The sequence below is a fragment of the Muntiacus reevesi genome, chromosome 3, assembly GCF_963930625.1.
Source record: "Muntiacus reevesi chromosome 3, mMunRee1.1, whole genome shotgun sequence".
Lineage (NCBI taxonomy): Eukaryota > Metazoa > Chordata > Mammalia > Artiodactyla > Cervidae > Muntiacus > Muntiacus reevesi.
In genome coordinates, this window is record NC_089251.1 from 145435210 (window position 1) to 145463139 (window position 27930).

The 27930-nt window shown below is 42.9% G+C and overlaps 1 protein-coding gene across 2 annotated transcripts in view; it reads right to left on the reverse strand.

Annotated features, from left to right (window-relative positions):
- Positions 1 to 818: 818 nt before the first annotated feature.
- The window catches only part of CDK15 (cyclin dependent kinase 15), an 82717-nt gene continuing 55605 nt past the window's right edge, over positions 819 to 27930 (reverse strand). Inside the window, exons 11-13 of one of the 2 annotated variants that reach the window (XM_065930821.1) lie at positions 15511 to 15559; positions 11360 to 11499; positions 819 to 910 (exon numbers count right to left, since the gene is read on the reverse strand). In XM_065930821.1, the coding sequence (XP_065786893.1) occupies positions 819 to 910; positions 11360 to 11499; positions 15511 to 15559 (281 nt within the window). Of the gene's footprint in view, positions 929 to 11359; positions 11500 to 15510; positions 15560 to 27930 lie in introns of both variants that reach the window. The other variant, XM_065930820.1, reaches the window with a different exon arrangement.

Consider the following 27930-nt stretch of genomic DNA (forward strand, 5'->3'; position numbering starts at 1 on the left):
CCTGCATAGCACCCTTCCCCCTCAGGATTGCCTTGGAAGCCTGGGCTGCCCTGGGCTGATGGAGGAGACTCCTGAGAGCAGCCGAGTCGGTGACATTCATGGATGGCTCCTGTCTCCCAGGACCATCAGGTCCTAGTGGTTCCCAGAGTGCACCCTGGAGAGGACACTCTGTAACCAGTGGTGCAAAAGCCCGTAGTGGTGATGACTGAGTTTTCACAATCCTCCAAAACCACCTCCTAGGTGGGACTAGACTCTGAGTCAGGTCTTCTCTGGCAGCTGGGGGCAAGCCAGGTGGTAATTTGCATCGACCAGCCATCCTGGTTTATCCAGGACTGTGTCAGTTTTAGCACTGAACATCCCACATCCTGGGGCACCCCTTGGTCTGGAGCAAATGGGGACAGCTGGTCACCCTGACCTCTGATTTTTGTCTTGTCGGCTGACACTGAGAATCACATAGTTAAGGGAACTTCACATGCCAGTGGAGTCCTGTGTTCCAGTGCATCATGTCATCTTGCAATGACATGTAAGGGTCATCTTAGGAGTCTCATCCCTCCCCTGGGAGGGGGAACAGATGCACGCTGATGCCACTGTGATGTCACAGGTTGTGAGCAGCATGCTGATGCCACCTCCTCTTACGGCCTGTGGAGCCTAGGCCTCTGTGCCCAGAGGGAGAATGAAGAGCCAGGCACAGGACAGAGGTCTCTGAACCCAGGAACCAGGGCTTCACTGGGTAGTGAGTAACTTTCAGTTCCATCCATAAGGACCCACACTGTTGGAACCACTTACCTGGAAGATCTTGGTAATCTCCCCCTTTCTTTTTACCAGCATTTGCTAAACCCGGCTGGGTGGTGACCTTTCCGGTAGGAGGCCAAAAGGTCACACATTTCTGGCTTCAGCCTCACTCCTGAAACTGTAAACAAAGATTCCTCTGTAGGGAACAAAAGAGAGCAGCACCAACATATTATTTCCTGGATCTTTCACGGTGTGTTTTTTATGTCTGTTGTAATATTTGTCACTCAAAGAGATGTCAAAATGTGAGCCGGATTTATCCACCAATAACTTATACTGACTCACGGATAACTCACTTTACTGAATAGCTGTTAAGTGCCTTATGTTCGATTCAATTCATTTCAATGCATGTTTACCAAACGAACACTTGGGTAAGGCTTTAGGCCTGGTGTTGAAGGTGGTAAAAATAGGACTAGAACTGGGAGGCACATACACTTTAACAACAAGGGCCAAAATCAAGCGGGGGAGTCCCAGTGACAGCAGGCAGTGAGTGTAGGGCTAGGTCAGATACATTTTGGAAAGTTTCAAATTTCTGTTACATTAGATTCATTTGGCAATCTATTTAAATAGACTCTAAAGTGCAACTTTTGTAAATTAAAAAATGGGGGGGACAGAATATATGTATATTATCCATTTGGTTAGCTCAGAATGCTGGCAGTATGCATTTTTATAAATGGGTTAAATGGGTATTATTTGTTTGTTTGTTAAATGGGTATTATTCCTGGGTGCTTTTTATGCTAAAGATATGGGCCAAGTTCTCTAAAAGTTAACATTTTGAGGGGCTCACCTGCAAAATGGGGATAATAAAACTTCTGGGCAGATTGCTGTAAGTTTAAAGAAGATAATACATGCCAAACATCTTGGGTTGTTCTGACTGTGTGTGTGTGTGTGTGTGTGTGTGTGTGTGTGTGTGTACGCTAAGTCACTTCAGTCATGTCCAACTCTGTGTGACCCTAAGTAGCCCACCAGGCTCCTCCATCCACGGGATTCTCCGGGCATGAATACTGGAGTGGGTCGCCATGCCCTCCTCCAGCGAGTCTTCCTAACCCAGGGATGGAACCCGTGTCTCCTGCGTCTTTCTGCATTGGCAGGTGGGTCCTTTACCACTAGGATCACTGGGAAGCCCATTTATATATATAATTAATTTAATTAAATTCCTTTATTATAGTTTTTATTGGGGTTTCCAGAGTAGTGAAATAAGATACACATGCTATACCTTGCTGCTTGTGGCATCTTAGCTCCCCGACCAGGGATGAAACCTGGGCTCGCTGCAGTGGAAGCATGGAGTCTTAATCACTGGACAACCAAGTAAGTCCCACACCATATCTTTTTAATAACTAGTAGCCACTGTTATTAACTAGTTATTAACTAGCTAACTAGTCACTGTTATTAGCTAATGGCATCAGCACAGATACCATCTGAGAAAAACATCCAGGAACAACAGCCACATTGTCATGAAAGCACATCCATAACACCTGCTCAGGTCATCTTTCTACCTGGGCACCACTTTTTCAAGGCTCACAAGCTGCACAAACCGGTTGCTCTAAATACTGCACAATTACACAAAAAGAGAAGCCCCCGCTTTGGTACACCACAAGCATAAAATGCATCAATATTATTTGCTGGAAGCTCCTCACACCAAAAGGGGAGAAATAAACCTGCTCTGTCTTGGCTGCCTGGGGTAAACCCTGACTCCTTGGGTTTGGAATTACATATTTGCTAGACTGGAAAGGGGAGGCATCAAGTCTTGTTGATATGCATAATGTATTTTCCCAGGTACATTATAATGCACAATTTTGTATTCTACTTTCTTTTTAGCTCCTGTTGTAGCGTAAACAAACAGTTCAAATAAGCAGTGCATATTAAACTTTACAGGTAACTCTCAAATTGGCTCAAGTCCAAACCATTTTGGGAACTTCCCTCAGGGAGATACATCCTCTTGTCTTGGGGACAGTGACACGAAAATGTCCCTTAAAAGCAACAGTTCCCCAGCAGCAGTGAGGGAGATGGGGGAGAGAGAGAGGGAAAAGAGGGAGGGAGGGAGAGAGAGGAAGAGAGAGACAGAGGGGGCGGGAGGAGCCAGGGAGGAGGATGACAGAGGCGGGGAGGGGGGAAACACGTGTGGCAGAACAGTGCTGGGAAAGCAACCAGTTAATCAAAGGGATTCCAATTTGGCCATGGACTGCCCAACTCTCCTTCCCAACTCATAGAAAAAGAAAAAGAAAACAAGAGGGAAGAAAAAAAGAAAGAAGGAAAAAAGCAGCTGAGTGGTTCTCCTGTAGCAATCTCACAAATGCAAAACCTTCCATTCGCTGACTGCTCATTAGCTTACTGAATCTGACAGCATAATTATCGCAGCTGCTTTGCGCTTAGAATAAATAAATATAAAAGTGAGTGTTTAAAAAATTTTTGAGAAGGGAAATTCAGTCATCTAGACAGTCAGTAGGACAAGTTTATTTAAAAACTTTTAGATTCTTATGTATTTAGATCATTTTGGAATGAGATAATGAGATAGTTGTCTTTCAGTCTAATTGAGTTCTAAGCTCCTGGCTGTTGGCTGTCACCGCTTTCAAACTTTGCTTTAACTTTCCTTCCTTTAGAAATCTGATCCTGGTGTCTCCATTCACCCTTCCTGGGCTGATAACCTGGTGGAGTCTCAGTGCACTGGGGTGCAGAGAGTGACTTAATGGGATTGAGGGGCTAAATAACCTTTCACAGGAAACAAGATAATCAAATCTCTTCTACTAGCCTGTAATGGCTGAAAGAGAAAGCACAAAAAGAAAAGAAAGCTTGGAAATTAAACCATCATTTCTAAATGTCTTGTAATTTCCCTTGTCACGTGGTTTTTGCACTGCTCTTACACATCATCAATCCATCAGCTGGAGTTGCTTAGTGCATTTAATTATTCAGAGTGCACACAGCCTCCGTGACTGCGTGGTAATTTTAGCTCATGTGTATGTATATAGGCTTCATATCTTCAAAGCCCAAAGGATCACACAGTACTTTAAATTGAAGTTGCTAACTAACACGGAGTGCACTTAAAACTCTGACTAGGGGCACAGCACATATGCATTTCCGATTAAAGCAGATGATCTTTCCTTTTAAAATTAATTAGTGCCTATTTATCTTTTCCTCTGCCTCCCTCCTCTCATTCTCCCAGGACCCCATTTACATTGAACTCTTGAAATCAGTGAGTTAAAAGCTGTATAAAATAAACATTCTGTCAATCTGGGGTCCAGGAAACTAACGTTAACCCATTGTGCAGAATGAGAAACTGAGGTTTATGAATGCCAATAATGCAGGTGATGCTGGAGGAGAAAAGAAGAAGAGGTAGGTTCTTTAACTCTCACTTCAGAGCTTGAACTCCCCGTACCATTCGTCTTACCTCATTCCTTTAAACACTAAAGGCGATGTAACATCTACATGAAAGAAAACTGAAAAAAGGAAAAAATTACCCACCATTCCCTTAAACTAGAAGAGCATTTTTGTTTTGTACTCTACATTCCAGTTTTGTTGATATGCATAATACATTTTCACTGGTGCCTTATAATATGCAATTTTGTATCCTACTTTCTTTTAGCTTGTGTCATAACATAAACATTTCGATACTACCCCACACTCCTGCGAATTACCATTTAAAGTGGTTACATAGTACTGTATGCTGAGTTAATATAATATTATCTATCCAACCAGTTCTTTTGTTAAATATTTAGTTTCTTTATTTTAAAAAATTATAGACAACACTGCAATGAACATTTTTATGCATCTAGGGTTTTTTTTTTTCACCCCTGTTCAATTGTTTCTTTGGATGATTCCCAGGAACCTAAGTATAAGGTTGAATGTTATTTTTATGGCTCCTGAGAGGTATGGCAAAATGCTTTGCAAAGGTTGCCCCAACTAAAACCACCATCTGCAGAGAATCATCTTACCACAACCTCCCCAGCATGGGGAGGTATTAAGTTGAAGGGAAAAATAACTACTTTAACAGTTATTTGTATTTATTTAATCACTAGTTAGACTGCCTAGTTATCCCATGTGTTACTGTGCTCTTCTCATTTCCTTTGTGTAATTTGCTATTTTATATGTTTCCCCAATTTTCCACTGGATTCCTGATATTTTTCTGACAAAACTGAATAAGTAATAGTAAGGAAAAAATAATAACCACCACTGATTAAGAAATCTTAAAACCCAAGGGTGACTGTATTACTCCTCTCCCCTCCAAAATACCCAACAAAACAAAACCCTAACAAAGATAAGATGACATTAAAGATTAAGGAAGAGATGAGGGGTTTGAGTCTTTATTAAAGATAAGATTGATTTCTCTTAGTTGTGAGATATTAAATATGTTACCTGAGGGCATGTGACATCTTCCCTAGGATGAGGAGTGGAAGAGAGTGACTTGGGAGTCTGACCTACAGTCAAATCTTGCCTCTCCCACTTACTAGCTATATAACTTGGAGTAATTGGCCCCAATTTTTTAATATGTAATATTAGGAAATCAGCTCCATCCTTGCCAGTTACTGTCTATACTGAATGAGAATTTATGTCAAACACATAGATGTTCAAGAAATAGTAGCCACTCTTCTTCTTCTATGGGTGTTAGGGACTCATCCGTATAATGAAGATATGGAATAGTGAGTCCCAAGATCCTTTTCTTGTCAAATGGTCTCTAATTCCTTTCTGAAGCATTTATCTTTATTTGGAGATTCAGTTCATGATGCTAACAAATTTAACCAACTTAAGAGCTTGGTAGCACTGAGGAACTTGGTTAACTCAGACTTTTCCTACCAAGGCAACTCTGCACAACACATAAGCCAGATCACAGCCCAGCAACTTGCATTCTAGTGTATTAAGATGGGCTGGGGACAGCACTGAGCATAGAAGGTGAAGAAGTGTGTCGTAGAGGATACTTTCTAACCTGCTTCTTAAGTACTGATTAGTGGAGGACTTAAAAAATAGACAGAGCAGTCTGAGTTAAATTACAAACTCCTAGAAACAGAATAGGTTTGGGAGACTTGGCTTGGAATCTCCCTTCCCCACCAAACCCAACCTCCAATACCTGACCTGCGGAATAACAAAACATTCTGGTTAGACTTTGACTAGGCTAGACAATAAAAGCAATAAACAGAGTAAGATTTGATATCATTAGCACATAAACAGTTAAACTAAGCTTTCCTAGTACATGTTAAAGAATGTTTAATTGAATGCCATTGCAAGAAGGCCTACAGTGACAAAGAGTAAAACTTAGGATGGAATATGAGTCAGGATTGCGCTGTTTTAACAAAGAAGACACCTTTGGATGACATTAGATGGCATTCAGAGGAGGATGACTTCCCTCTCCCTGGATATCCTTCCTCCCTATCATCTTTCAAGGCTTCCCTGATCCTCAGCTGGTAAAGAATCTGCCTGCAATACAGGAGATCCCAGTTTGATTCCTGGGTTGGGACGATCCCCTGGAGAAAGGATAGGCTACCCACTCCAGTATTCTGGCCTGGAGAATTCCATGGACTGTATAGTCCACAAGGTCACAAAGAGCTGGACACAGCTGAGCGGCTTTCACTTAATCATCTTTCGAGACCTCACAAAGCCATCCTGGGCCCCCAGCTGGAGGTCAGTCTCACCTCCTTTTAACTCCCAGGGCACCTCACACTTGGTCTATGGCTGTTTATCTTCTTGTCTCATTTCCTTAAGGACTGTAAGCTCTTTGAAGACAGTAAGACTAATTCATTTTTGTGTCCTTCAATCTCCTATCTAATCTTCAAGTGCTAAGTCGCTCAGTCTTGTACGACTCTTTGCAACTGCATGGACTGTAACCTGCCAGGCTCCTCTGTCCATGGGATTTTTCCGACAAGAATACTAGGGTGGGTTGCCATTTCCTTCTCCGGGGGATCTTCCCGACTCAAGGATTGAACCCGAGTCTCTTATGTGTCCTGTGTTAGCAGGTGGATTCTCTACCACCAAGCCACCAGAGAAGCCCTTCATATCTAATAGACACTCAGCAAATCTTCCATGAATGAACTGGAAAACAATTCTCCCACTCTGTTAGAAACCTGAGCCTATGGTGGGTTCATAGTCTCAGAGATAAGCAGAATAGTTGGAATAGATTCAGAATAGAATAATGAAACAAAATAATTAAAAGGTAAAAGAAACAGAATCTATATTGGGGGTTTGTGTACGTGGAGGGAGAGGTCAAGGGAACCCAGCTTTGTAATGTGATATTGAGGAACCTTCAAATATATTAAGGAGATATTAAAAGAAGGCTGGAAGTTCTTTTATTGGAGCAAAACAAAAAATTTCTCAGATTTTAAGAGGGCAAAATGAATAAGGCCTGCTGATGAATTACCATAGATAGTAGAGAGATGTGATGAAGTGTTAGTTGCCCAGTTGAGTTCGACTCTTTGAGACCTCATGGACTGTAGCCCACCAGGCTCCTCTGTCCATGGAATTCTCAAGGCAAGAATACTGGAGTGGGTTGCCATTTCCTTCTCCAGGGTAGAGGTCAATGCCTTGCCTACAGGTACCAAAGTATGTGATGACAAAAAGGACTCTGGTAAATTGTTTTTGCAAAATTACTTGTGAAATATTGCAAGCTTTTAAGTTTTAATTTTTTTTAAGATGCTGAAACCTGTTTTTGAGGAGAAGGGGGATTTTGTCCAGGAAGGAATGGGAGAGGCTCAAGCCTGGGATTTGGAAAGCAAAATGGGACCAACCCACAGAAAGAGATAGCCTTTGATGTTCTGACGATCAAGGACCACGGCTTAAGCACCAGACTCTTAAATCACGTGGCATTTACTGCCCGAGATGAAAAAAAATACTTTTCTGGATCAGTGTCTGTGACTCCAAATGGCTCCGTTCCAAAATTAGTCTTAACTTTCCAAGGGTAACATTTGGAAGCCTGGCAAGAACTGAGTGGAGCCAGTTTCTAGAAGGGGCAGCTTAATGATTTTCTACTCCCCTCACTTTCAAATCACTGAGCAGAGTTCTTTTCCCAGAGCCCAAGTTCATGCTGAGGGCAAGGGGAATTAAACGAAGAAGCTGAACCTGCAGCTAAGATTAGAGAGTTGCCAAGGGCCTAATTTTAGGTCCTAGCTGCCCCAGCTGACGTCCTGCACTGCTGGCTCAGCTGTGAGGACCACAAGTGTGGCCATAAGCCGATGGCTGTGTGGGTAGAACGTCTCCCCGGCCATCTGCAAAAGCAATTAGCTTGCTGTTGGGTGTGTTTTGAGAGAGACTACCAATAATTTCTCCTTCCACAAATGTTTCTTCAGGTGTTCAAGAGTCAATAATGGAGGATGTCAGTGCTTGGCAGAAATTTCCACATGCCTGCCATTCTAGTAACCGTGCTTTTCCATTTAAGAATACTCTCCGAAGGGGAACTAAGCCTAGAATTCCTGGATTTTTGTGGCAAGTGACTCCTTCCCCATCGATTTCTTCTGGGCATAAGCTTACTGCCACACCCTCGGGACAGTGGTATTTGGGACCTCTAAGCTTCATGAAAACGCACATGGATTGGTAAGAACAGCCCTGGCATTCGGGGGGCATATTTGTGTGCCACGCTTTTGCTGGGATGTAGGCTGTCCTTCCACTCCTCACCGTTCCCAGACTCAGGCTTCATGCTTAAATTGTCTTCGTCAGAGGGCAGACAATAAGAGCTGGCATCTCCCAGATCAAAGGGGAAACAGAATATATTTTAAAGTGACAACTTTGTTATCCTGCAACCGGAATAAAGCCAGAATAATAAAATGATACAAATATAACCCACTAAGTGATTCCATACTGCCACCAGAGAGCAAAATTTCTTGCATAATTATGGCAGGGAAACTCTCCTGACCAAGCTCTCACAAGAGCATATCTGACTTTTGCACAGTCCTTACGCCTGGAGCAGCCCGCCCCTGGGGTGGAGACTCTGGGTCCCCGAGGGTTGGGAACTGAGAGGACCCGTTGCACCCTATCTGCAAAGGAGGCTCTTCATAAAGGCTCGTTGCCGTGAACAATGAGAGCTAGACTGGCACTGCCAGGCCAAGAGGGGGCGCCCTTAGAAGACACAGTGGCATCATGTCACACGTGGTGATGGCCACGGTTCTCAAGGTGCCCAAACTGGACTCAGTGCTGCTCTGCCTTCCTCTGTGTTTCTCTCGTTTCCGTGGTAGTTGTGCTTTCCCATCTTCTTGTCCGCGTCCTATCTGTCAATCCGTATCTAAACCTGTTTCTGCACACCGCCCCCGCCCCAAGTGTGCACGCACACACACACACACACGCGCACACACACACAATCTGCCCCCCTTCCCCTGTCTCTTGGCGCTGGCCCTTTCATCTTCTCCCTTGGGGATTCGAGATGTCGCTGCAGGAAGTGCTTGTCGGCCGAGGCAGCAGCAGCAGAGCCCTGTGGCTTTGACAAACCTCATTTAATTGGGAGGAAGCCAGGAGAATTTGAAAGAACTGAAACATCCACGAAACTCCTTTTATCAGGCATAATTTAAACTCTGCATGGAAAAACCCCTATATGTATAAAGAAAAGTCAACTTCCCTCCTGCTGGGAGAGCTCCTCATCTCCCCCCTCAGCGCAGGCAGGCTCCTGCAAGATTCCATCTTTTCATTTTTCTAAAAGTGTCAAAGTAGATTTGGGCTCTGTGGCTGGGTGAACAGAGAAGGAATACAGATGGATCCCTCTCCTGTGCCCGCGTGTGCACGCACACACAGGCAGACACACACACAATGGAGCCCCTCTGTTGGAGGCTTTGCTCCAGATGACCAGGAAGAATCAAAACCCGAGTTTCTAACAAACACATCCCGTTTACACAGTGATTGTTTCCTGCTAATTGCTCTAAAGGAAAAGCTGGTACCCAGAAAACTCTGAAGGTCCTGAGTGATTCTCAGGACCTAGAATAATAAATCTTGGAGGAGGATTTATTTATATTTATTTATTTATATATGTCTCTCCATGGGAGATACGTTGTTAAGTGGAGAGAAGGGGTGTGAATGTACGTGTGCACACCCCCAGTGTGTATATTTGCATGAAGTGGGAGTTAGACAGGTCCCAGTCCCAAGAAGAGAAGGCTAAGGAGGGGGGTCTTGGGGCTCAGACTGGGCAGAGGGTATTGAGATGGGAGTGGGGGGTGGGGATAAAGTTTGGGAGGAGGTACCAAGAAGGGAGTAAGAGTTGTTAAGTTGCCTGGAATGTCTCTTAGTCTACCCATAGACCAAGCCGTGTCCCTCCCCTCCTTCCAAATTCCTCTCCGGAGTCACCTCCAGTCTCATCTGTCTTACTGGAGTTATTCTACAGTGGTTCCTCCGAGCACCGCCTTCACTGCACACATATTCTCTGAACATCTGTAGCTGATTATGCACAGACTTTAGCTGTTTAGATATGATTTGTGCTAATATGTGTACGAGGGTGTCCTGTTTCCTCTTCCTCACCCTCTTTTCCTCCCACTTCATAGGCTCCTTGAGGTCAAGGACAAGCCTCCTTTTTCCCTCAAATTTTATAGCACTTAATATGTTCTTGACACTTAACGGCAACTTAATAAATACTGATGACCGACTCTTCTTACAGGGTTAAGTGTGACATTAACCCCAGTTGTATGATTATGGTTATTTTTGGAAATCCTAAATGACTCACTTTAATGATAAAATACCTTGAGAAGCCCCAAATTAAAAGCTTTGGACGGATGCAAAATCACATCCCAGGTACAGTGGAGCTGTATCTGAAAATCCTAGAGACATCGGTCAGACCCTGCATCTGAGCCTCTTGGACAGCAGTTCCTGACCACACCCCATCTCAGTTCCCTCCTCTCAGTCAGAGCCCCTACAACCTTCCTCAGCTTTCTTTTCTCTGGCTCAGGACTTCTAAAAACTGTTATCACTTGAATGGTGGGTGTTTTGAAAGCACCCCCACCTAAGGAGGGTCCCAGGCGAACAGCCAGGGCCATGGCTGCACTACCCACGACCTCCGCACAGCCCTTCCTGGCCACATTCTGAGAAACACGAGGAGCGCTCCAGCCACATGACCCCTCAGCAGTTTTCAGATTTGGAGGATGACTTCAGGCCCAGGCAGCAAGGCTGATTTCAGAGTAACTTGTGCTTCCCGTGGGCAGCCAGCCTGGGAGGATGCTCCCCTCTCCCCATGCCCCACCCGCACTTCCTTGGGCAGCATCAGATTACCAATCAAGACAGGCCCAGCTCTCCTCTCCTGATGTATCCATGTCACCTATCATCTTACTCCACGGAAGAGAAAAGGGGGTTGTTAGAAACTTTGGTTTGGCTTCTCCTGGCAGATGTTAGCAAAAGCAAACTCAAAGGCAACTTTCATCTCTCTTACTTTCTAAGTGCGCATATAGGGGAAATGTTTGGATGGTTACAAGGAGGCCTGTGTCACCTCATCCCTCAACTTCTGAGTTTTAGAAAGCCACAGACAAAACTTGGGAAAGATTTTGTCCCATCTTGCTTTTCCCAGCTCTAAGCATGTTTCTGGTTGCAAATTCTATGATTCTCCAGTGCTTCAAGAAAACAGACACCAAGACTTATGTGTGTCCATGTATACCTGCCCCCCGCCACCACCCCCCTCGCTCACCGTCTGGAAGCTGGTGCAGCTGAGTTGGCAGGACACTGAAATAATTGTGAACCAGCGCTTCCTGGGCTGAAACACGGGCTCTCGGAAAGCCCTTCAGCATTTGGGAGGCCAGATCTTCAGCTTCGGGAGCCCTGCCCAGCCTGGAAAAGTGAGAGAGAGACAGAGAATTTCTCCAGAGGCCTCATTTCTGAAAAGTCAAGGGGGAAAGAAGAAAAGTAAAGAAAAGGAGATGGCTAAAAAAATTTCAAATAGAATTTTCCTGGGACTAGTAAAGTTGATGGCAATGGAAAAATAACCCCCACGCTGAAACTGTTACCTGTCCTGTGACTCAGATGAAGGGAAAACTTCAGCATTCCATCATTCAGCCCCCAGCCCACCCCCTCTGCCATGGCTCTGGGTACTCTGTATACATAAAAGACCTGAAAATTGTAATTACAGAAACAGAAATATATAATTAAGGACTCTTTCTTTGAGGGATACAGCAGAAAAGCCCAGTTGGAAACAGGCTCCAAGGGTGGTGAGCACAGAATTCTAGAGTGGGAGGAAGGAGAGGAGAGATCCTGGACAGTGAAACTCGAGTGGGAAAAAAAGCTTTGTTTACAGCATTTTTGAAGCTCAGCTCCCAGGGCTTTCTCTAAGAAGCTCTATTGGTTTCCCCTGAGATAGAGCATAAGCAAGAAAGATAATTAAATACCCAAATTACAGTAAGGACAAATCCTCAATTTGACCTTATGCTGATTTATAAATTTGGAGTAGAGCAAATCCATTAGTTGAGCAACTACTATGTAGGTGGTTGGATCTGGGAGATACAGGAATCCTATCTTCTGGCAGCTTAATCTAGTAGAGGAATCAGACACTAATTAAATGGTCATACAGATGCATAAACACAACTGTGAAGAAGGTCTAGATACTTGACTTAGGAGGGGGGTCAGGGAAGACTCTCCTGAGGAAGCAGCATTTGGGCTGAGAACTGAGGATCTGGGGCGAGGGAGGGGCAGGTGTTGCAGACCCCCAGGGTGAGAGGGAGAAAAGTGATTTTAGAGAAAGAAAGAAAGGCCAGCTGGTGGGCCTGGGATAAAGAGAAGAGGGGCTTGCTATGAAGCCATGGAGGGTGGCAGGGGCTGACCCTATAAGCCTGGTGGGTCTTCATGCTTCCTATTTACTTACAAAGTCTGAAAGTCTTCACTAATCTAGTGCCAATCATTCAAGTACACCCATCTCTAGAGGCCACACACAGATTTACAAGTGGAAGCACAAGACAGAAAACTGCTGATTCTGAGAGGCAGTTAACTGCAGAAATAATGCCTGACTTTCAGAACTAAGTTGCATTGCCATGCAACTCCCCAAATAAACAAAAACAGATGGGCTTTCTTAATGCTGAATATACACACCAACCTGAAGCCTCAACAGATACCCTTTCCTCCCCAGGTACCATGAATGAGCGATGCTGGAAGCCCTGACCCTGACTCGGAATTTGCCTAATTTTTGCATAAGATTTGCATAAAGACTTTCAGGTATTTGATTCCCATGACATAACACTGTTTCTGCAAACAGAGAACTTTACCCTCAAACTCAAGAGTAATTGCTTCACAGACTTAAGGCAGAGAAGAAATTTGCAAATCCCCAGTCCTTGCAAATTTCCAGGCCAGTTAGGAGAGAAGGGAACCAGAGGTGGAGGCTGGTTTAAGGGATTGTAACCCAAAGGGCTGGCGGATATTTTCTCCATCACGGGTGCCCTGTCAAGGTACAGGTTTTCAGGCCAGTGAAATAGGAGTCTGGAGTGGGTTAGCGGGTACAAATCAGTAGGACTCAGTATCAGTCTCAAAGGAGAATCGGGAAATCTGAAAAAATTTTTAGCCAGTCCATTTTCACTATAGAATGGTGGAGTTGGATATATGCCCAAGCCAGGGCATCCTTCCTAACGTTAGTCCCCTTTCAACGACAAAACCCTTCTCAAAGTCAAGAGTTTACTCATTTGATAATCTAGGCCAGTGCTGTTTAACAAAACTTCCGGTGATGATGAACTAAGTAGCTTCAGTCATGTCCAACTCTTTGCAACTCCATGGACTGTAGCCTGCCAGGCTCCTCTGTCCATGGGATTCTCCAGGCAAGAATACTGGAGTGGGTTGCCATGTCCTTCTCCAGGGGATCGTCCCGATTCAGAGATCAAACCCACATCTCTTGTGTCTCCTGCACTGGCAATCAAGTTCTTCTACTGCTAGTGCCAACTGCCCCCTGATGATGGAAATAGCCTGTTCCTACCCCATCTCATATGGTAACCACTACTCACAGGTGCCTAGTGAGCCTTTCAAATGTGGCTAGTGCAACTGAACAACTAATTTTTTTTTAACATTTATTTTTATTTATTTGGCTGCATAGAGTCTTAGTTGCGGCATGTGGGATCTAGTTCCCTAACCAGGGATCAAACCCAGCCCCCCTGTATCAGGAGCACAGAGTCTTAGCCACTGAACCACAAGGGAATTCCCAACTTTGTTTTTTTTTGAATTGAAGTATAACTGATTTACAATATTGCACTTGTTTCAGGTGTATAGCATTGTGATTCAGTTTGGGGGGTTTTCTTTTGAAGATTTTACTCCATTATAGTTTATTACAAGATATTGGATATAATTTCTCGTGTTATACAACCAATCTGTAGAGTAACTCAATTTTTTAATCGAATTTTAAATAATTTAAATTGAAATAGTCACATGTGATTATTGGTTATGATATGAGATAGCACATCTCTAGACATTACTCCTTACTTTGAGAATCTGAGCAGAGTCTGAGCTAAGGCCGCTGGGCTAAGGCAGAGGTGTTGCATATGGTCAGAAAAGTCAGAGGGATATTGGGCCAATCCAAGTCCCACTCAGCCTGGAAGGAAGGGCTGGTAGGGTAACTGTGGGGAGCTTGCAGCAATTTTCCTGCCAGGCGACGTTGCCAACAGCAGCAGCATAGAGTGGTAAGATGGTCTGCAGGTTTGGAGCTACCATTATTTTGGAAGCCAGTGGTGAAATGGAAGAAAGCCACAGGACAGAACTAAAGTCCAGATCTCTCTAGCTAGGGGTTAGGGAGCCTGACTATGCTAGCAAGAGAAAGTTTGCACTTCTTGGATGAAATGATAAACAGCAGTTCCCTGGAACCTGTCTCCAAACAGGAGAGTTTCAGGTGATATAGTGCGTTTGAAAATAAGAGTGGAGCGTGGGGATACCCTGGGGAGAATCGTCCCTCCCAAAAAAAGATCCTTTGCTAGTCCACAGTTCTGTGTTCCGACCTATTTTACTCTTTGTGCTCTGATATTCACTCTCCATGGAGGCTTTTTTAAAGCACACGAACGGTAACTATGAAAAAAAAAATCAAACAAACTTTGACTGGGTTAAACCCTACCACATTTTCAGGGAAGAATAGCGTTCAAACGTTCAGTTGGGATGTCTTTCCCTTCTCCCCACCTGCGAGAGTGTGTTTTTCTTTGACATTTGAGCTTCTTTCCCCTGTCTCTGATGTTTTCCTCACTGCCCTTTTTGCCTCCTCACTGAAGCAAAAAAGAACAGAGCCTTGGCTAATTACTCTCAGATCAAATAATACTGGTTATTGTAATTGGTCATTGTCCGAAAACACTGAATTCTTCTTAGCCCTGAGGTTGCCTGGCACAGCTTAGTTAGCTAACTATTCCGGGAATGTCTCTATTATCTGTTTTACTTTGCAAAAGAAACTAGGGATTTGTTGAAAGCTGGTAATAAAAGTCTGCCCTGGTCTGAGCTGAGACTGCGTAGAGAGGGCCTGGGAAAGCATGACCTCCATGAATCACGTTGCCCCCCTCTTCCAATAGCCGCTCAATGATGTTATTTGGTTTCTCTGTGTCAAAGAATAATAAACCCACTAGGTTTTCTTATAGGCCAACACTCCCTCGTTCTCAGGGCCTCGGGCATGGTTGAGGGGCACAAAACAATTTTAATGACCAAACTCACTGAAAGTAAAATGGTTCATAGAGAAAAACTAATAGACTCACAGGTGGCTGCCTCTTCAAGAGGCATCTTTGTGGGGTTTGGAACCCCAGATCAAGGTACTTAGGGGCTGGGTGTTCAGTGGACTGAGGCTGAGTGAAATGTCCCTTCAGCCGTGCTGAAAGGTAAGCTTTCCAAGGCAATTCTTACCTGTTGAAGACAGTCTGAAGGCTTTGAGGCTTAGGCAGTGGGAACCATTCTGAAAAACATACACGGACATGTTAAAAGACAAAAACAACCCTAAAATCCTGTTGCCAAAAATACTATTAAAATTCTAAATGCTCTTCTTGGCTTGGGGTAAGACAGAATCCAGTCATCAGATGGGCAAACTAAATGAGTTTAAGGGCTTGTCTCCCTCTGAAATTTTATGATTCTGTGGACGGTCACTATTCTGGGTTGAATTGTGTCCTTCTCCCAAATTCATATGCCGAAGTCCTGGCCCCAGATACCTCAGAATTGGGCCTTATTTTGACATAGGATTGTTATAGATACAATTAATTAAGATGAGGTCATTAGAGTGGGCTTTAATTCAATATGACAGGGGTCTAAATAAAAAGGGAAGCTTTGGATACAGACATGGACATGTATGGAGGAAGACAAAGACAATACAAAGAGACAGAAGGAGAAGATAGTCATTTACAAGCCAAGAAGAGAGGCCTGAACAAATCCTTTTGTCAGAGCATCGAAGGAAGGAATCCTGCCAACACCTCAGCTTCAGATCTAGCCTCCAGCGTGTGAGACAATACATTTCCCTGGCTTAAGCCACCCAGTTTGTGGCACTTTGTTATGGCATTCCTAGCAAACTAAACTAATACAGTCACAATACATCTCCTGTGTGCAGAACACGTGTGCGTGCTGGGAGAACACACAGGTAACCGTGAGAAACTTCCCCACTCTTACCAAGCTTACAATTCATTTGAGAAAACAAAAGTGCTCCCTTCCAAGAAAATTCATGTGGCAAGTGAGGCGGCAAGGTCTCAAAGACTCAAAAATGGTAAAAAAGGAATGGGACTAATTTTATATGTCACTTACAGTAAAAATGGAAGTGAATCCTGGCTCGAATACTCCAACATGGATGATAATAAGATTTTGAATTTTCATTGGAGCACTCCTTACAACATTTATATGGGGACGCATGTTTTTCTATTTTTTTTTTTTTTAATTATATTGACTCTGTTTAATCCAAAATGAAATCTGTAAAAGGAGACGATTTTGTATTCATTCAAGAAATACTAGTTAAATGCTTCCTCTGTGTAAAGTGATAAAAGGGGCTGCAGTGACACAAGCTGGGGCTGCTTCAATCGTTTTTCTGACTCCAAATTGAGAAAAGAGTATTTCAACTCTCATCCAAAATGGTATCTTTGCTTTATACTTTCTTTGGGCCTGAATTGTAATCATTTTGGTTTTAAGAGCTTTCTTCTTCCAACTCCTATAGGAATGTATTCCTATAGGAATACACCAAGACTGTTTATTCAACAAAGAATCTAATGTAGCTGGGCAAAAAAAATGGTTTTGATAATACCAACCTATTGGTGCCTGTAAGTGTACAGAAAAGAACCCTGGAAGACCACTCACCTGATTGTGATAATGGTTATGGGCACTTACCCTTTTCACTTCTACGCTTATTTTCTTACATTTATTTTTAAACAAAAATCACATATTACTGTGTAACTTCAAAAGTAAGTTCAATTAAAGATGGACTTTATGGAGTTAAGAGTTGGGGAGTGAAAGGCATGATCAAAGAACATGATTTAAGCTGAGTTTTCAGGATCGGATGCAATCAAATGTGAGCTGCTTGGGAGATGGGGGTTGACCTCTGTGCATTGCCGCAGACATCGGTGTAAAACCGGCCACCAGTGGGAAGCTGCCGCATAGCACAGGGAGCCCAACTCAGGGCCCCGTGTTGACCTGGAGTGGGGGGACGGGGAGCTCAGCTCAGGGTCCTGTGCTGACCTGGAGGGGTGGGACGGGGAACCCAGCTCAGGGCCCCGTGCTGACCTGGAGGGGTGGGACGGGGGGCTGGGGGTAGGAGGGAGGTCCGAGCTGGAGGAGATCTATGCATGCAAACAGCTGATTTAGTCCATTGTACAGTAGAGACCTAACACAACATTATAAAGCAAGGATACCTCCCCCCTCAAAGAAAAGTGACCCACTCTGCTATTATTTTACAGTCCCAGGTGGGCACTAAGGGAAGTCCTTGTCTATACTGGCTATTTACTTTCTCTCCAGGTGACTGTGCCCAAATTCAAATAACCAGTAAAGATCAGAATACCTGGCATTCATTCAGAACGTTCATTTCCAAACCACTTTCTGCTGCCTATTGACAGTTTTCCCTGGCCAAACAAAATTAAAATATGTCCTCATCCAGTCATATCTCAATTTCCAATCACTGTAGTGAAATCCAGTTCAAAGCTTTCCCATGTTTCATTTATCCCTTTGACGAGCCCTAGGTGCTGGGGGTTTGGGCGTTTAGTATTTTAATACAACAGCTGGCTTTAGTATTCTTGTTGAGCATGGGTTTGAAACTGCTGCTTCAGGTTCATGGAGACCTTAAGCAAGACACTTTCACTATGACCAGACTGTTTCTGTACCTCAAGTTGGAGGTCATGGTTACCTCACAAGGACCAAGTGATTTGTTGAATTTATGGATATAGTAAGATAATGAATGGAATGTGTTGGCCTCAGCATTAAACAAAATAAATCCTCTTGGCTTTTCCTTCTTTCTCTTCCTTTGAAAAGTGATGGACAATGTAAACTGTATGTAGTTGGGACTCTGAGTTGCATTTTGAATCCACACTAATGCCACAAGATATCAAACCAGTCAATTCTAAAGGAGATCAACCTTGAATATTTGTTGGAAGGACTGAGGCTAAAGCTGAAGCTCTAATAATTTGGCCACCTGAGGTGAAGAGCCGACTCATTGGAAAAGACCCTGATGCTGGGAAAGACTGAGGACAGGAGGAAAAGGGGACGACAGAGGATGAGATGGCTGGATAGATCATTGACTCAATGGACACGAATTTGAGCAAATTCCGGGAGCTGCTGAAGGACAGGGAAGCCTGGCGTGCTGCAGTCCGTGGGATCACAAAGAGTTGGACACGACTTGGTGACTGAGCAACAACATGCCACTTAACCAGCGGTGTGACTTGAGGGTGTTGTTCACTGGGTCTCAGTTTTCCCATCTGCAGAAAGGAGACCATTATAGCTCCTACTGCACGGGGTTGTTGTGAAAATTAGAACAATGAGTGTAGTATGAGTACTTCCTTACCGTTTGCTGCATTTCTTTCTGCCTCTTTCTCTCACGTGGTGTATCACATCTTTCTGTTTCCTTCCAGGTGTCTCTGCCTCACTGTTCTCCTTGGAAACCCATAACTTGCTGTTTCATTCTACTGAAATTCTAATGTCTTCCAAGCTTGAGTTCTTACAAGCCTGGCTTAATTTCTGAGTCTTTGTTGTGGGCCAGAGGTGTGTGCCTTAGCTGTGTGGTGTAGCAACATGAACACAGCCTGGGCTCACACATCTCCTTTCTGCCACTTCTGAGCTCTGGGATTTGGGGGAAATTACTTCACCTCTATAGTTAAGTGACTTAGAAGTTTCTCATCTGTAAAGTGGGAACCCTTTTCCAGTTGCCTGGGAGGATAAGATAAGATTAAGCACTTGGCCTATAGTAGGTGCTCAATCAATGTCAGTCTTATTTCTTTTATTTTTTCTCCTTGGTTCTACCTTTGATTTTGGAGAGACACCTAGTCTTACACAGTGGTCCTCAAGCCAAGCAGCACACTTGCATCATCTGGGAGAGTTTTTAACCAAAAGGAAACCTCAGCTTCACCCCACAGAGCTTGCTTCAATGAGCCTGGGGAGGCTCACATCAGTCCATTATTGTGTCATGATGATATTTAATGGGGTCTTCCCAGGTGGTGCTAGTGATAAGAACCCACCTCCAATGCGGGAGACATAAGAGACACAGGTTCAATCCCTGGGTTGAAAAGATTCCTTGGAGGAGGGTATGGCAACCCATTCCAATACTCTTGCCTAGAGAATCCCATGGATAGAGGAACCTGGTGGTCTATAGTACATGAGGTCACAAAATGCTGGACACAACTAAAGTGACTTAGCATGCAAAAATGCACAATGTTTAATGACCTCCAGATGTTTACAGAGTGGCACTAAATGAGGGAGAGGACACTGGTCTAACAAGGAGGTCAGGGTGGACCACTCACCAGCAACTCCCACACTCTTCTCTGAGGCCCGTTTCCTCAAGTGGGCTTGTGAAAATTCAACTAATCAATAGACATAAAAATTGCAGAACATCATGTCTGATGCCTACTTCACATGTTTTTCAAGGATGTGAAAAAGGAAGCATGATGACACAACCGTGAACTTCAAGTTCTGTGTCTTGTGTAGACTGGGCTTGACTCTCTTTCCACATCTCTTCTGTAGCTATGTGAGCCCAGATAGAGGGGCTGAGGGGTCCAGGGTCAACCAGGTTGCTGTTATAAAGGCAAGCCCTGTGCCTGTCTGTGGCCAGCCCTCCACACTTATGCAGATAATTTGCTGCTGAGTGACCTTGCCTTGCCCCCATTGATTTTTCCCAGTAGTTAAACTGCAAGCAATCAACGAAAGAGTGATTCGCAGACAGTCATTTTCAGTTCAGTTCTGTTGCTCAGTCATTTCCGACTCCTTGCGACCCCACGAACTGCAGCACGCCAGGCCTGCCTGTCTATCACCAACTCCCGGAGTCCACCCAAACCCATGTTCATCGAGTCGGTGATGCCATCCAACCACCTCATCCTCTGTCATCCGCTTCTCCTCCTGCCCTCAATCTTTCCCAGCATCAGGGTCTTTTCAAATAAGTCAGCTCTTTGTATCAGGTGGCCAAAGTATTGGAGTTTCAGCTTCAACATCAGTCCTTCCAATGAACACCCTTCCAATGATCTCCTTTAAGATGGACTGGTTGGATCTCCTTGCAGTCCAAGGGACTCTCAAGAGTCTTCTCCAACACCACAGTTCAAAAGCATCAATTCTTTGGCACTCAGCTTTCTTTATGGTCCAACTCTCACATCCATACATGACCACTGGAAAACAGTCATTTTACCCAGTGCCATTTCAAGACAAGTCTGTTTCTCTGGCTTCAATAACCTCTCAAATCATAGACTCGTAGGTAGCTTATTATCCTTTTCCTTCCAAAGATGATAGTAAATCATTAGACCAGATTCTTCTCCATCTCCCTGGTGGCTCAGAGGTAAAGCCTCTATCTGCCATGCGGGATACCTGGGTTTGATCCCTGGATCAGGAAGATCCCCTGGAGAAGAAAATGGCAACCCACTCCAGTAATCTTGCCTGGAAAATTCCATGGGCTACAATCCATGGGGTTGCAAAGAGTCGGATATGGCTGAGCGACTTCACTTTCACTTTTCTTTTCTCCATCTCCTCCTTCTGCAGTTCTCTTTAAAGGGGTTCTTCTTTGAGTTCAATTGCTGTTTGAGGCAGGAGGAGCAAAGTACATTGCAAAAGGCAAGTTTGAAAGTTGAACATTTTCTTTGAGAAGATAAACAAAACTGACAAACCACTAGCCAGGCTCATCAAGAAAAAAAGGGAGAAAAATCAAATCAACAAAATTAGAAATGAAAAAGAAGAGGTTACAACAGACAATGCACAAATACAAATGATCATAAGATAATATTATGAGCAACTATATGCTAATAAAGTAGACAACCTAGAGAAAATGGATAGATTCTTAGAAAAGTTCAACCTCCCAAGACTGAACCAGGAAGAAACAGAAATTATGAACAAGCCAGTTACAAAATCAAAACTGTGATCAAAAATCTCCCATAAACAAAAACCCAGGGCCAGATGGCTTCAGAATTCATAGGGGAATTCTATGAAACATTTAGAGAAGAGCTAATGCCTATTTTTCTGAAATTCTTCCAAAAAATTGCAGAGGGAGGAACACTTCCAGACACATTCTCTGAGGCCACAATCACCTGGATACCAAAACCAGGCAAAGACAACAAAAAAGAAAATTATAGGCCAATATCACTGATAAACATAGATGCAAAAATCCTCAACAAAATTCTAGCAAACAGAATTCAACAACACATTAAAAAGTTCATACACCATGATCAAGTTGGGTTTATTCTAGGGATGCAAGAATTCTTCAGTATATGCAAATCAATCAATGTGATACAGCATATTATTGAATGAAAGATAAAAACCACATGATCATCTCAATAGATGCAGAAAAAGCCTTCAACAAAACTCAGCACCCATTTATGATTAAAACATTTCAAAAAATGAGCATAGAAGGAACCTACCTCAACATAGTAAAGGCCAGATATGATAAACCCACAGCAAACATTCTCAATGGTGAAAAACTAAAAGCTTTCCCTCTCAGATTAGGGACAAGACAAGGGTGTCCACTCTCATCACTGTTATTCAAAGTAGTCTTGGAAGTCCTGGCTATGACAATTAGAAGAAAAAGAAATAAAAGGAATCCAGATTGGAAAAGAAGTAAACTCTCACTGTTTGCAGATGACATGATACTATACATAAAAAGAAAGTGAAAGTGAAGTCGCTCAGTTGTGTCTGACTCTTTGTGACCCCATGGAGTGCAGCCTACCAGACTCCTCCATTCATGGAATTTTCCAGGCAAGAGTACTGGAGTGGGTTGCCATTGCCTTCTCCAGGAGATCTTCCTGACCCAGGGTTTGAACATGGGTCTCCCACATTGTAGGCAGATGCTTTACCATCTGAGCCATCAGGGAAGTCCATACATAGAGAACCCTGAAGAAACTATCATGAAATTATTAGAGCTAATCAGTGAAATCAGCAGTCATGGGATACAAGGTCAACACACAGAAATCACTTGCATTACTATATATTAACAATGAAAAATCAGAAAGAGAAATTAAGGAATCAATCCCATCACCACTGCAACAACAACACATATCTAGAGAAAAAATCTACCTAAGGAGACAAAAGAACTGTATACAGAAAATTATGACACTAGTGAAAGAAACCAAAGGTGACATAAACCGATGGAGAAATATTCCATGTTCCTGGGTAGGAAGAATCAATATTGTGAAAATGACTATACTACCAAATGCAATCTACAGAGTCAATGTGATTCCTATCAAATTACCGATGGCATTTTCCACAGAACTAGAACAAAAAAATTTCACAATTCATATGGAAGCACAAAAGACTCCAAATAGCCAAAGTAGTTTTGAGAAAGAAGAATGGAGCTGGAGGAATCAACCTTCCTGACTTCAGACTATATTACAAAGCTACAGTCATCAAGACAGTATGGTACTGGCATAAAAACAGAAATACAGACCGATGGAAGAAGACAGAGAGCTCAGAGATAAACCCATGCACCTATGGGGACCTTATTTTTGACAAAGGAAGGAAGAATATACAATGGGGCAAAGACAGCCTCTTCAATAAGTGGTGCTGGGAAAACTGGACAGCTACATGCAAAAGAATGAAATTAGAACACTTCCTAATGCCATACACAAAGATAAACTCAAAATGGATTAAAGACCTAAATGTAAGCCCAGAAACTATAAAACTCATAGCAGAAAACATAAGCAGAACACTCAAAGCCATAAATCAAAGCAAGATCTTCTATGACCCACCTCCTAGACTAATGAAAATAAAAACAAAAATTAACAGTGGGACCTGATTAAACGTAAAAGCTTTTGCACAGCAAAGGAAACTACAGACAAGGTGAGAAGACAACCCTTAGAATGGGAGAAAATAATAGCAAAGGAAAAAACTGATAAAGAATTAATTTCCAAAATATACAAGCTCATACAATTCAATACCAGAAAAACAAACAACCCAATCAAAAAGTGGGAAAAAGACCTAAACAGACTTTTCTCCAAAGAAGACATACATACGGATAACAAATAAATGAAAAGATGCTCAACATCGCTTATTATTAAAGAAATGCAAGTCAAAACTACAATGAGATATCACCTCAAATTCGTCAGAATGGCCATCATCAAAAAGTCTACAAACAATATATGCTAGAAAGGGTGTGAAGAAAAGGGAACACTCTCGCATTGCTGGTGGCAATGTAAATTGATACAGCTACTGTGGAAGACAGTATGGAAATTCCTTGAAAAACTAGGAATAAAACTACCATATTACCCAGCCATCCCACTACTAGGCATATACCTGAGGAAACCAAAATTGAAAAAGACACATGTAACTCAATGTTCTATTTACATTGAATTACATGTACATTTACATTGTTACTATTTACATTGTTACAATAGTAATGTTACAATGGTAATGTAATTGTAATACATTGTAATTGTAATTGTAATATAAATGTTACAATAGTAGCATTTACATTGTTACCATTTACAATAGCTAGAACATGGAAGCAACTTAGATGTCCATGGACAGATGAATGGATAAAGAAGCTTGGTACATATATAGACAATGGAATATTACTCAACCATAAAAATGAATGCAGTCAGTTCTAATGAGGTGGACAAATCTAGAGCCTATTATACAGAGTGAAGTAAGTCAGAAAGAGAAATATAAATATCGTATACTGATGCATATATATGGAATCTAAAAAGATGATACTGATGAATTTATTAGCAGGGCAGCAATGGAGAAATAGACATAAAGAACAGACCTATGGACGGGGGGGAAGGGGACAAGGGAGAGAGTGAGATATAGGGAGAGAGTGAGATATATGGAGAGAATGAGATATAGGGAAAGAGTAACATAGAAACTTACAAACCATATGTAAAACAGACAGCCAATAGGAATTTGTTGTATGACTCAGGGAACTCAAACAGGAGCTCTGTGATAATCTAGAGGGGTGGGATGGGGAGAGAGATGGGAGGGAGGTTCCAGAGAGAGGGGACATGGGTGTACCTATGGCTGATTCTTATTGATGTTTGACAGAAAACAACAAAATTCTGTAAAGCAATTATCCTTCAATTAAAAAATAAAGTGGCAAATAAATAAATAAATAAAAGCTGGCAAATAAAATAAGTGGCAAATAAATAATTTCCCAACTGAATGGAGTAAAAGTAAAATGAGGGCCCAACTGTTGCTACCACAGTAAAATAATGCATTTTTCATAAACCTTTAAGAAAGCTCATTTCGCAAATGATTCAAGTCAATAGAGGTTTGTTGGTTGGTTGATAAAATATCACCATGATCATTTGGAGCCTTAGCTCAAAGTGAAACATTTTCTAGTTACTATAGTCTTAGCACAATTACCCTATGCTTATCTTATAGCCCTGTCTACTGATCTACACCTCTGGAATTTTCCGAAACCAATGCATTCTTAAGATATCATATGTTTAGATAGTCGATAATGCTGTTAGCCTTATTTTGGTATCTCCAGCAGGAACTTTAAAGTGGCTTTGCAAAAAATCTGTAGCTCTTCTATCTCACCCTCAGCCTCAGCCCATATACACACACTCACATCCTCCCAGCTGCTCGCCCTCCTTTCTCAGATGGCTGGCTTAGAAATTGCCTTAGTCTTTTGCTCAAGACATCTGAACTTAGCTTTGCATTACCAGGCTCTCGATTCCTCTCTGAGTATCACTGGGACGCCAAAAGTTAGTGCTCTCTTGCAGGGCACTGCTTGGCACTTCAATCCGCATTGGAGGCTTACCACTATTCTAGAGAGAGAGAGTGAAAGTTGCTCAGTTGTGTCCGACTCTTTGTGACCCCATGGACTGTCAGGGGTCCTCTGACAGGTTCCTCTGTCCATAGAATTCTCCAGGCCAGAATACTGGAGAGGGTAGTCATTTCCTTCTCTGGGGGATCTTCTCAACACAGGGATCAGACCCAGGTCTCTAGCACTGTGGGTGGATTCTTTATTATCTGAGCCACCAGGGAAGCCCCACTCACTATTCTAATGTGCGTCAAAACTTTTTGTGGATTCTCTATGGAAGTATTCCACCCTCAGAAGCCTGTTCCTAAGGTAGTGTTCTGTATGGCAGAAGGGGAAGCTAGGCTTTGCTCCTGGTGCGTGGATGGAGAGGGTGGAGGTGACAGAAGGTGTCAGGAGTCTCCCGTCTCCTGGAGGCAGTGCTCCGTTTAACGTCTGTCCGCCTTCAAAGTCGATGTTTGAACTATAGCTTGATCATGCTATTCGGTGTTTATGGTATTTAATGATGCATCATTTGGCAACATGTATCATTTCCCCTGTAGTCTCTGCAAATGTTTACGGGCCTCCGCATGCAGCTGTTGTGTTCAGTGCTGGAAATGTACAGACATGGTATTGGAGGTCTTGCTCAGTCGTGTCTGACTCTTTGTGACCCCGTGGAAGGTAGCCTACCAGGCTCCACCGTCCATGGGATTTTCCAGGCAAGAGTACTGAAGTGGGTTGCCATTTCCTTCTCCAGGCGATCTTCCCAACCCAGGGATCAAACCTGGGTCTCCTGCATTGCAGACAGATGCTTTACCGTCTGAGCCACTCCCCTAATTTATGATTTTCATGGGATTATGGTCTTTGCCAGACCCTCTGGCTCTTCTTTCTCAGCTTTCAAAGAACCCATTTCTTCTACCAGGTCCTTCAGTATTGGTTCCTATGAATTGCATTGTAGTCTTTCTCTACACACTCTCCCTTGGGCAACTGAATTCACACCTGGAGTTTTAAATACCACTTTAAGCAGATGACTTCCAATTTTGTATTTTTATATTAGACCCCTACAATCACAGGCTTCTATTTCTTTCTTTCTTTCTTTCTTTCTTTTTTTTTTTTTTTTTTTTTTGCTATGCTGAGTGACTTGTGGGAAACTTAGTTTCCCTATCAGGGATAGAACCCGGCCCCTAAGCAGTCAGAACACGGAGTCCTAACCGCTGGGTCACCAGGGAGGTCCCCACAGGCTTGTCTTTCTGTTAGAGTTGCTTTTTAGATATCTCCACTTGGTGGTCTCACAGATAGCTTATACTCATTATGTTCCCCACAATCTGTTCCTTCCCCACTTTATTTCCTATGCCAGTAAATGGTACTATCCTTCTCTCACCCACTGGATTTCAGTTTCTCTTTCACAGGTCAAATCCAGTCAGCTACAACCTCCCTTAACTGTACCACCCTCTTGCTTTTTAGATTTGCTCCAACATTCCTCATCCATTGCTACTGCTCTGGTCGACACTTCCTACTTATCTTCCAGAATCTAGAGCATGCCATACTGACTACCACCAATTTAACTCTACATGAAGCCTTCCAAGCAATTTTTTCTAAAATTTAAATCCTGCCATATCTCTTCCCTACTAACAACCATCCAATGCCTTCCTTTTGCTTATTAGTCACATCTAATCCTTAGGATGTTTCCAAATAATTTTCCAATCTGGCTGCTGTCTACCCTTCCAGGTTAATCTCCAGCAATTGTTTTAGTCACTACGTTGTGTCTGACTCTTGTGACCCCATGAACTGTAGCCCAGCCAGGCTCCTCTGTCCATGGGATTTCCCAGGAAAGAATTCTGGAGTGGGTTGCCATTTCCTTCTCCAGGGGATCTTCACAACCCAGGGATCAAACCTGTCTCCTGAATTAGCAAGTGGATTCTTTACCAATGAGCTACCTGGGAAGCCCCAACCTCTAGCAATAGTCACCACAAAGCCAACATTCTAACTTCCCTGAGCAATTTACCTGCTTTTACATTTAGTAAACCTGCTTCCCTCCTCCTCTGTTGAGTTCCTTTGTCTGGAATGTCCATCCCCTCTTGCTCACATAGAGAAAGCCCACTTCATGATTCTTGAAACACTGTGCATGTCCCTTTCTCCCAAACAGTCCCTAGATTCCCCAGACAACCAAGGCATTTTTTCCTAGTGGTCCTAGAGGTCCTCAGGGGACCCTGATATAATAATACTGTATTATTTATTTGTTTCTCCCTCTAGACTGTGTGCCTTGAAGGCAGGTATCAATGTCTTATTTATTTCTGAATCCCAGTCCCAGCATCTAGCATTCAATAAATATTTGTTGAGCAAATGAAAAATTGATGCTTGGGTGAAAAACTTAAAAATGAGATAAATTTACTAAATCTTATTCTTAAAATGTAAAAGTAATTCAAGACAGCCCACTTGTGATTCCCACTGTATATCTTACAGAGATCCATGATGCCAGGCACTGGCTATGGGGAAGGAGCCTGTTTTGAACCAGATCCAAGATACTTATGACCTTAAGGCTTTTTTCTTGAACTGGGAAGAAACACAGCAGGATGTTACTTGGAAAAAAGATTCTTTATAACCTGCTTTCTTTCATTTGCAATTTTTCATAATCTTAATTACTTTGAGATCATCCAGTTCCCCCCCCCAAAAAAAACTAATTATTGAAATAAAATAAAGATGAGAAAACTAAAAATAAATGTAGAGACTATTAATGAAGATCAAAGTGGGCCATGTATATAACAAATTTCACTGCCTTATTTGGGGGACAGGTTAATAAAGATGTTAATTGTAACTCCCAGGAGCTTTTGCCACCCTCCAGAAGTGTGACAGAGAAGAGTCTGATGGTGGTTCAGACTCCGTGAACATCATGGATTCGTTAGTTGCAGTGAGGGGTGGAGGGGTTGCCTACTGGGGTCCCA